Source organism: Oncorhynchus masou, unplaced genomic scaffold (genome assembly GCF_036934945.1).
Source record: "Oncorhynchus masou masou isolate Uvic2021 unplaced genomic scaffold, UVic_Omas_1.1 unplaced_scaffold_8418, whole genome shotgun sequence".
Taxonomy (NCBI): domain Eukaryota; kingdom Metazoa; phylum Chordata; class Actinopteri; order Salmoniformes; family Salmonidae; genus Oncorhynchus; species Oncorhynchus masou.
In genome coordinates, this window is record NW_027014884.1 from 1,871 (window position 1) to 12,591 (window position 10,721).

Sequence of the window (10,721 nt, forward strand, 5' to 3'; positions counted from 1 at the left end):
TTCAATGACAGCCAGTCAGAGAACATTCAAAGACTTACATTCAATGACAGGCAGTCCGAGGATATTCAAAGACTTACATTCAATGACAGGCAGTCCGAGAACATTCAAAGACTTACATTCAATGACAGGCAGTCCAGAGGATATTCAAAGACTTACATTCAATGACAGCCAGTCAGAGAACATTCAAAGACTTACATTCAATGACAGGCAGTCAGAGGATATTCAAAGACTTACATTCAATGACAGGCAGTCCGAGAACATTCAAAGACTTACATTCAATGACAGCCAGTCAGAGAACAACCAAACACTTAGATTAATTGACAATAACACTGATAGTATACTCATACATAGATAGCTTGAATACATTCATAGGAACAACATAATGACATTGAGAGACATTATTTTAGATTGAACGAACTACAGTTGATAGTCAGGCAGTGAGATGGGACAGAACAAAGAGAGATTCAGTGCAGGGTTGGGTGCAGTTCAATTCTCAATTCAGGGGTTGAATTTTGTCCGTTTCAATTTGAATTCAAACCTTGAATTGTTCAATGCTTGAATTTGATTTCTATAAGAATTCTTCATTTCATGAATTGACCGGAACTGACCCCTTTGCCTAACTCAGAGATACACATACATTCATAGTGTGGTCATTGAGATATTCCTAGACGTGTGCACAAAGAGACAATAAATATACAGACATACTGTTCAGATAGTAGACATTCATAGATAAAGACATTCGTGTCATACAGTCTCAAATAGACATCAATCAAATGTATAAACCTGTGTATTCTACAACTGTCATACACACGACTGTCGGTGGTCAAATAGGTCACGTCCTTAATGGCACCCTTTTCCCTACATAGTGCACTACTTTTGACAGATCCCCTATGGGCCCTAAATACAGTAGGTGCACTAAATAGGGAATAGGGTGCAGCTTTGGACACAAAAATATTCTCGGTCCTCACAAGGACCTTCACAGTTAGGGGGCCTTTCCAGAAAGCAGGATTAAATTAGCCAGCTAACTTTGACAAACAGTCAGATATCGCTCTTCAAATCAAATCAAATGTATTTATATAGCCCTTCGTACATCAGCTGATATCTCAAAGTGCTGTACAGTGCTGTCTCTTAATCTTCTGGTAAATATTTTGGTTTTCTGTTTCATTTTGAAAGCTAAACTTGAATATGTGTTGTTGGTTGTCAAGTCAATTACAAATGTCAAGTCAATCTCTCTCTCTCTCTACATATATATATATATACAAAACAAATTAAATGTCATTTCCGAATATTAAGGACAGTTCATTAAGTACAGCTGGCAAACTCATTGATCCTGCTTCCTGGAAGAGCCCCCTGTACTCATCTTCCCTCCTTAACTACTTATCTCCTTCCCTCCTTATCTCCTTATCTCCCTTCTTTTCTCTCCACTTATATACAGTAAGGCCTTCACTTACATGTAATTTTGTGGATGTAGCTAGGAGTTACAAACTTTCCCCAAATTCCCAGATTTTCCAGAAATCTTGTTTATCCGCTCCTGATTTCTGAGATCCTTCCAAACAGGATTTTGGGAAATTTCGGGAATTTCAGGAACGTTGATGAACGTTGATGTATTTCTGCCACCCAAGGCGTAGCACAGTGAGTGTTGATATGCTCAATAGATCATACTACAAAGAATCGTGATATAGCTAGCTAATCGTGATATAGCTAGTTAATCGTGATATAGCTAGTTAATCGTGATATAGCTAGCTAATCGTGATATAGCTAGCTAATCGTGATATAGCTAGCTAATCGTGATATAGCTAGTTAATCGTGATATAGCTAGCTAATCGTGATATAGCTAGCTAATCGTGATATAGCTAGTTAATCGTGATATAGCTAGCCAATCGTGTTATAGCTAGCTAATCGTGTTATAGCTAGCTAATCGTGATATAGCTAGCTAATCGTGATATAGCTAGCTAATCGTGTTATAGCTAGCTAATTGTGATATAGTTAGCTAATTGTGTTATAGCTAGCTAATCGTGTTATAACTAGCTAATCGTGTTATAGCTAGCTAAGCTATATATAAAACTATGGAACCAGAGGTTATTAGCTAGACATACTAGCATATTACATATTACTACATACATATTAGCTAGCATACCTGCTAATTTTATCCTTTAACATAAAAATGAATAGCCATCCTATACAGTAACGGTCAACAGTTTTACAACACCGACTCATTCAAGGGTTTTACTTAATTAAAAATAAAACTATTTTCTACATTGTAAAGTAATAGTGTAGACATCAAAACTATGAAATAACACACATGGAATCATAATGTAACCAAAAAAGTGTCAAACAAATCAAAATGTATTTTATATTTGAGATTCGTCTTTCTTTCTTTGATGACAGTTTTTCACATTCTTGGCATTCTCTTAACCAGCTTCATGAGCCTTGTTAAAAGTTAACTTGTGGAATTACTTTACTTCTTAACGCATTTGAGCCAATCAGTTGTGTTGTGACAAGGTAGGGGTGGTATACAGAACATAGCCCTATTTGGTAAAATACCAAGTCCGTATTATGGCAAGAACAGCTCAAATAAGCAAAGAGAAACGACTGTCCATCATTACTTTAAGACATTTCAAGAACGTTTAAAGTTTCTTCAAGTGCAGTCGCAAAAACCGTAGAGCGCTATGATGAAACTGGCTCTTATGAGGACCGCCACAGGAATGGAAGTCTCGGAGTTACCTCTGCTGCAGAGTTACCAGCCTCAGAAATTGCAGCCCAAATAAATGCTTCAGAGAGTTCAAGTAACAGATACATCTCAACATCAACTGTTCAAAGGACACCAATAAGAAGAGACTTGGTTGGGCCAAGAAACATGATCAATGGACATTGGACTTGTGCACATATTTTCCTTTGTTCTGATGAGTCCAAATTAGAGATTTTTGGTTCCAACCGCCATGTCTTTGTAAAATGCGGTGTGGGTGAACGGATGATCTCCGCATCTGGGGTTCCCACAGTGAAGCATGGAGGAGGAGTGATGGTGTGATGGTGTGGGGGTGCTTTGCTGGTGACACTGTCTGTGATTTATTCAGAATTCAAGGCGCACTTAACCAGCATGGCTACCACAGCATTTGGCAGTGATACACCATCCCATCTGGTTTGTGCTTAGTGGGACTATCATTTGTTTTTCAACAGGACAATGACCCAACACACCTCCAGGCTGTGTAAGGGATATTTGACCAAGAAGGAGAGTGATGGAGTGCTGCATCAGATGACATGGCCTCCACAATCCCCTGACCTCAACCAAACGGTGATGGTTTGGGATGAGTTGGACCGCAGAGTGAAGGAAAAGCAGCCAACAAGTGCTCAGCATATGTGGGAACTCCTTCAAGACTGTTGGATAAGCATTCCAGCATTCCTGGTTGAGAGAATACCAAGAGTGTGCAAAGCTGTCATCAAGGCAAAGGGCGGCTATTTGAAAAATCTCAAATGGATTTGTTTAACACCTTTTTTTGGTTACTACATGATGTTGTGATGTCTTCACTATTATTCTACATTGTAGAAAATAATAAAAATAAAGAAAAACCCTTGAATGAGGCGGTGTTGTAAACCTTTTGACTGGTGGTGTATATTGCACTGCTTTAAATGCACGCTACATGTTTGAAAGCAACTAATATTGTATAAATCACTAGTATGCTAATCGCTTAGTACAATAGCAATACAATACCCAACACATCTGCCCTAGCCATTACTAGCCATAATAACGCTCTACTGTCATCTTTGGTTTCTGATTAGCCGGTCGTTGTTTAAAGGACAATTGACTGACAATCCATTACCTATATAGTTCACTACTTTTTAGCAGATCCCTATGAGCCCTGGTCTAAAGTAGTGCACTACTACCCTATAGATCCTGGTCTAAAGTAGTGCCCTACTACCCTATGGGCCCTGGTCTAAAGTAGTGCCCTACTACCATATAGATCCTGGTCTAAAGTAGTGCCCTACTACCCTATAGACACTGGTCTAAAGTAGTGCCCTATTACACAATAGACCCTGGTCTAAAGTAGTGCACTACTACCCTATAGATCCTGGTCTAAAGTAGTGCCCTACTACCCTATAGATCCTGGTCTAAAGTAGTGCCCTACTACCCTATAGACCCTGGACTAAAGTAGTGCACTACTACCCTATGGGCCATGGTCTAAAGTAGTGCACTACTACCCTATAGATCCTGGTCTAAAGTAGTGCCCTACTACCCTATAGACACCGGTCTAAAGTAGTGCCCTATTACACAATAGACCTGGTCTAAAGTAGTGCACTACTACCCTATGGGCCCTGGTCTAAAGTAGTGCCCTACTACCCTATAGACCCTGGTCTAAAGTAGTGCACTACTACCCTATAGACCCTGGTCTACAGTAGTGCATTACTACGCTATAGATCCTGGTCGAAAGTAGTGCCCTACTACCCTATAGACCCTGGTCTACAGTAGTGCATTACTACGCTATAGATCCTGGTCGAAAGTAGTGCCCTACTACCCTATAGACCCTGGTCTAAAGTAGTGCCCTACTACCCTATAGACCCTGGTCTAAAGTAGTGCCCTACTACCCTATAGACCCTGGTCTAAAGTAGTGCCCTACTACCCTATAGACCCTGGTCTAAAGTAGTGCCCTACTACCCTATAGACCCTGGTCTAAAGTAGTGCACTATAAAGGGAATATGGTGCCATTTGGAACACATCCCAGATCTATTCAAACTAGGGTGGAGACTAAACGAACTGAAGTCTGTTTCAAACCAGGAGTAGTTCAGTTGGATGAGTTCACCAGGAATAGTTCGGAAGAGTTCAGTTGGATGAGTTCACCAGGAATAGTTCAGTTGGATGAGTTCTTCAGGAATAGTTCAGTTGGATGAGTTCACCAGGAATAGTTCAGTTGGATGAGTTCACCAGGAATAGTTCAGTTGGATGAGTTCTTCGGGAATAGTTCAGTTGGATGAGTTCTTCAGGAATAGTTCAGTTGGATGAGTTCTTCGGGAATAGTTCAGTTGGATGAGTTCTTCAGGAATAGTTCAGTTGGATGAGTTCTTCAGGAATAGTTCAGTTGGATGAGTTCACCAGGAATAGTTCAGTTGGATGAGTTCTTCAGGAATAGTTCAGTTGGATGAGTTCTTCGGGAATAGTTCAGTTGGATGAGTTCTTCAGGAATAGTTCAGTTGGATGAGTTCTTCAGGAATAGTTCAGTTGGATGAGTTCACCAGGAATAGTTCAGTTGGATGAGTTCACCAGGAATAGTTCAGTTGGATGAGTTCACCAGGAATAGTTCAGTTGGATGAGTTCTTCGGGAATAGTTCAGTTGGATGAGTTCTTCAGGAATAGTTCAGTTGGATGAGTTCACCAGGAATAGTTCAGTTGGATGAGTTCTTCGGGAATAGTTCAGTTGGATGAGTTCTTCGGGAATAGTTCAGTTGGATGAGTTCTTCAGGAATAGTTCAGTTGGATGAGTTCTTCAGGAATAGTTCAGTTGGATGAGTTCACCAGGAATAGTTCAGTTGGATGAGTTCTTCGGGAATAGTTCAGTTGGATGAGTTCACCAGGAATAGTTCAGTTGGATGAGTTCTTCAGGGAATAGTTCCAGTTGGATGAGTTCACCAGTCTCAGTTGGATGAGTTCTTCAGGAATAGTTCAGTTGGATGAGTTCACCAGGAATAGTTCAGTTGGATGAGTTCTTCGGGAATAGTTCAGTTGGATGAGTTCACCAGGAATAGTTCAGTTGGATGAGTTCTTCGGGAATAGTTCAGTTGGATGAGTTCTTCGGGAATAGTTCAGTTGGATGAGTTCTTCGAGTTCAGTTGGATGAGTTCTACCGGGAATAGTTCAGTTGGATGAGTTCACCAGGAATAGTTCAGTTGGATGGGTAAGCATGCACACACAACAACACACACACGCACACACGCACACGCACACTGGATATGAGATGCTGTGGTCCCAGTTCAGTATGACCTCTGTGATGTCTTCAACTCTGAGCCCTGTCCTTTGATTGGTCGTAGAATGATCTGAAGGCAAGCATGGAAATGGCTCTGAAATAAGGAGAGGAGAGGAGAGGAGAGGAGAGGAGAGGAGAGGAGAGGAGAGGAGAGGAGAGGAGAGATCGAAAGCGCGCCTAAGTAAATTTCCCACCCTCATCCTCCTCCCATGTTATCTAAAATGTCTGATGGAAAGTTCATTCGAAAAGTCCCCGAAACCTTCCAAGCACCACTGCTGCTCAGTGACATCAACTTCCTCTTCGGGTGATGACATCACTTCCAGACGTGAGACTTTGTCATGTGGTTGGAGCTTTGAGTCTTTGGTCCGCCAGTGTGCTGACTGCCGTATCCCGTCATGGCGTTGGTGCCGTAGAAGTTCACCCCCGCCATGTGCTGGGTCATCTGGTGTGGGGGGCGCATGTGCGCACACACACACAGGCGAACACACGGACAAACACAGATTTTAATACCATAGTCAAATGTTATGTAAATATACAGTTACACACATATTGGCTCATAGAAACACAGTCAAACACAGTCATTTCCTCTCACACACGGTCCTCACAAGTATACTAATACAAACACACACACACACACACACATTCCAGGGGTGTGTCTCTCACCTGAGTGATGGCGCACTGATCCTGCTGTACCTGCTGAGGCACGGACACCACTCCGCCCGTCATGCCTTTCTGTTGACGTCCAATGATGCTTTGTTGCTGTGCTCCCATGATGCCGTTATGTTGCACTCCCATCATGCCGCTCTGCTGAGCTCCCATCATGCCGCTCTGCTGAGCTCCCATCATGCCGCTCTGCTGAGCTCCCATCATGCCGCTCTGCTGAACTCCCATCATGCCGTTCTGCTGAGCTCCCATCATGCCGTTCTGCTGAGCTCCCATCATGCCTCTCTGCTGAGCGCCCATCATGCCTCTCTGCTGAGCTCCCATCATGCCGCTCTGCTGAACTCCCATCATGCCGCACTGCTGAGCTCCCATCATGCCGCTCTGTTGAGCTCCCATCATGCCGCTCTGCTGAGCTCCCATCATAACACTCTGCTGAGCTCCCATAATGCTTTGCTGATGATTCATCATGCTGTGTGGCACTCCTGCCATGAACGGGGACGTGTTGACTGCTTGCCCCATGACATCCTGTTGAGCCATGAAGCCATTCTGTTGTGATGCCACCATTCCATTCTGCTGAGAACCCATAACGCTTTGCTGTTGGCCTCCCATCATGCCGTTCTGCTGCTGACCACTCAGGGCCATCATGGAGTGTGATGTCACCATGGCTCCTCCCATCGCTCCCCCCTCCGTGGCCAGGGAATGGTATGATCCGTAGTAGCCCAGCTGGGCTGGGTTCATGTATAGGCTAGCTGGAGATAAAAAGTTAAACCACTCAGAGAAAAAGTTGGGCAAGTACTGTTACTAAAGGACAGTTACTAAAGGACAGTTACTAAAGGACAGTTAGGAAAGGACAGTTACTAAAGAACAGTTACTAAAGGACAGTTACTAAAGAACAGTTACTAAAGGACAGTTACTAAAGGACAGTTACTAAAGGACAGTTACTAAAGGACAGTTACTAAAGGACAGTTACTAAAGGACAGTTACTAAAGGACAGTTAGTAAAGGACAGTTACTAAAGGACAGTTACTAAAGGACAGTTACTAAAGGACAGTTACTAAAGGACAGTTACTAAAGGACAGTTAGTAAAGGACAGTTACTAAAGGACAGTTTCTAAAGGACAATTTCTAAAGGACAGCTAGGAAAGGACTGTTACTAAAGGACCGTTACTAAAGGACAGTTAGTAAAGGACAGTTACTAAAGGACAGTTACGAAAGGACAGTTACTAAAGGACAGTTACTAAAGGACAGTTACTAAAGGACAGTTACTAAAGGACAGTTACTAAAGGACAGTTACTAAAGGACAGTTACTAAAGGACAGTTACTAAAGGACGTAAAGGACAGTTACTAAAGGACAGTTAGGAAAGGACAGTTACTAAAGGACAGTTACCAAAGGACAGTTACTAAAGGACAGTTACTAAAGGACAGTTTCTAAAGGACAGTTAGGAAAGGACAGTTACTAAAGGACAGTTACTAAAGGACAGTTACTAAAGGACAGTTACTAAAGGACAGTTAGTAAAGGACAGTTACTAAAGGACAGTTACTAAAGGACAGTTACTAAAGGACAGTTACTAAAGGACAGTTAGTAAAGGACAGTTACCAAAGGACAGTTACTAAAGGACAGTTACTAAAGGACAGTTACTAAAGGACAGTTACTAAAGGACAGTTAGGAAAGGACAGTTACTAAAGGACAGTTACTAAAGGACAGTTACTAAAGGACAGTTAGTAAAGGACAGTTACTAAAGGACAGTTAGGAAAGGACAGTTACTAAAGGACAGTTACTAAAGGACAGTTACTAAAGGACAGTTACTAAAGGACAGTTAGTAAAGGACAGTTACTAAAGGACAGTTACTAAAGGACAGTTACTAAAGGACAATTTCTAAAGGACAGTTAGGAAAGGACAGTTACTAAAGGACAGTTAGGAAAGGACAGTTACTAAAGGACAGTTACTAAAGGACAGTTACTAAAGGACAGTTACTAAAGGACAGTTACTAAAGGACAGTTACTAAAGGACAGTTACTAAAGGACAGTTAGTAAAGGACAGTTACTAAAGGACAGTTACTAAAGGACAGTTACTAAAGGACAATTTCTAAAGGACAGCTAGGAAAGGACTGTTACTAAAGGACAGTTACTAAAGAACAGTTAGTAAAGGACAGTTACTAAAGGACAGTTTCTAAAGGACAATTTCTAAAGGACAGCTAGGAAAGGACTGTTACTAAAGGACCGTTACTAAAGGACAGTTAGGAAAGGACCGTTACTAAAGGACCGTTAGGAAAGGACAGTTACTAAAGGACAGTTACTAAAGGACAGTTACTAAAGGACAGTTACTAAAGGACAGTTTCTAAAGGACAGTTTCTAAAGGACAGTTACTAAAGGACAGTTACCAAAGGACAGTTACCAAAGGACAGTTACTAAAGGACAGTTAGGAAAGGACAGTTACTAAAGGACAGTTAGGAAAGGACAGTTACTAAAGGACAGTTTCTAAAGGACAGTTCTAAAGGACAGTTAGGAAAGGACAGTTACTAAAGGACAGTTAGGAAAGGACCGTTACTAAAGGACCGTTACGAAAGGACAGTTACTAAAGGACAGTTACTAAAGGACAGTTAGGAAAGGACAGTTACTAAAGGACAGTTAGGAAAGGACAGTTACTAAAGGACAGTTTCTAAAGGACAATTTCTAAAGGACAGCTAGGAAAGGACTGTTACTAAAGGACCGTTACTAAAGGACAGTTAGGAAAGGACCGTTACTAAAGGACCGTTAGGAAAGGACAGTTACTAAAGGACAGTTACTAAAGGACAGTTAGGAAAGGACAGTTACTAAAGGACAGTTACTAAAGGACAGTTAGGAAAGGACAGTTACTAAAGGACAGTTACTAAAGGACAGTTAGGAAAGGACAGTTACTAAAGAACAGTTACTAAAGGACAGTTACTAAAGGACAGTTACTAAAGGACAGTTACTAAAGGACAGTTACTAAAGGACAGTTACTAAAGGACAGTTACTAAAGGACAGTTACTAAAGGACAGTTAGGAAAGGACAGTTACTAAAGGACAGTTTCTAAAGGACAGTTAGGACATAAAGGACAGTTACTAAAGGACAGTTAGCTAAAGGACAGTTACTAAAGGACAGTTTCTAAAGGGCAGTTTCTAAAGGACAGTTAGGAAAGGACTGTTACTAAAGGACAGTTACTAAAGGACAGTTAGGAAAGGACAGTTACTAAAGGACCGTTAGGAAAGGACAGTTACTAAAGGACAGTTAGGAAAGGACAGTTACTAAAGGACAGTTACTAAAGGACAGTTACTAAAGGACAGTTAGGAAAGGACAGTTACTAAAGGACAGTTAGGAAAGGACAGTTACTAAAGGACAGTTCTAAGGCAGTTCAAAGGACAGTTAGGAAAGGACAGTTACTAAAGGACAGTTACTAAAGGACAGTTAGGAAAGGACAGTTACTAAAGGACAGTTAGCGTAAAGGACAGTTACTAAAGGACAGTTACTAAAGGACAGTTAGGAAAGGACAGTTACTAAAGGACAGTTACTAAAGGACAGTTACTAAAGGACAGTTACTAAAGGACAGTTACTAAAGGACAGTTTCTAAAGGACAGTTACTAAAGGACAGTTACTAAAGGACAGTTACTAAAGGACAGTTACTAAAGGACAGTTACTAAAGGACAGTTACTAAAGGACAGTTAGGAAAGGACAGTTACCAAAGGACAGTTACTAAAGGACAGTTACTAAAGGACAGTTACTAAAGGACAGTTACTAAAGGACAGTTACTAAAGGACAGTTACTAAAGGACAGTTACTAAAGGACAGTTACTAAAGGACAGTTAGGAAAGGACTGTTACTAAAGGACAGTTACTAAAGGACAGTTAGTAAAGGACAGTTACTAAAGGACAGTTAGGAAAGGACAGTTACTAAAGGACAGTTACTAAAGGACAGTTACTAAAGGACAGTTACTAAAGGACAGTTACTAAAGGACAGTTACTAAAGGACAGTTACTAAAGGACAGTTACTAAAGGACAGTTACTAAAGGACAGTTACTAAAGGACACTTACTAAAGGACAGTTACGAAAGGACAGTTACTAAAGGACAGTTACTAAAGGACAGTTACTA

The 10,721-nt window shown here is 41.2% G+C and overlaps 1 protein-coding gene across 1 annotated transcript; it reads right to left on the reverse strand.

Annotated features, from left to right (window-relative positions):
* Positions 1-5,841: 5,841 nt before the first annotated feature.
* Positions 5,842-7,361, reverse strand: LOC135537781 (stromal membrane-associated protein 2-like). The gene is made up of 2 exons (XM_064963794.1): positions 6,618-7,361; positions 5,842-6,396 (listed from the first exon to the last, which is right to left on the reverse strand). The coding sequence occupies exons 1-2, from the start codon at positions 7,353-7,355 to the stop codon at positions 6,268-6,270; spliced, it is 867 nt and encodes a 288-aa protein (XP_064819866.1). The 5' UTR covers positions 7,356-7,361; the 3' UTR covers positions 5,842-6,267.
* Positions 7,362-10,721: the final 3,360 nt, after the last annotated feature.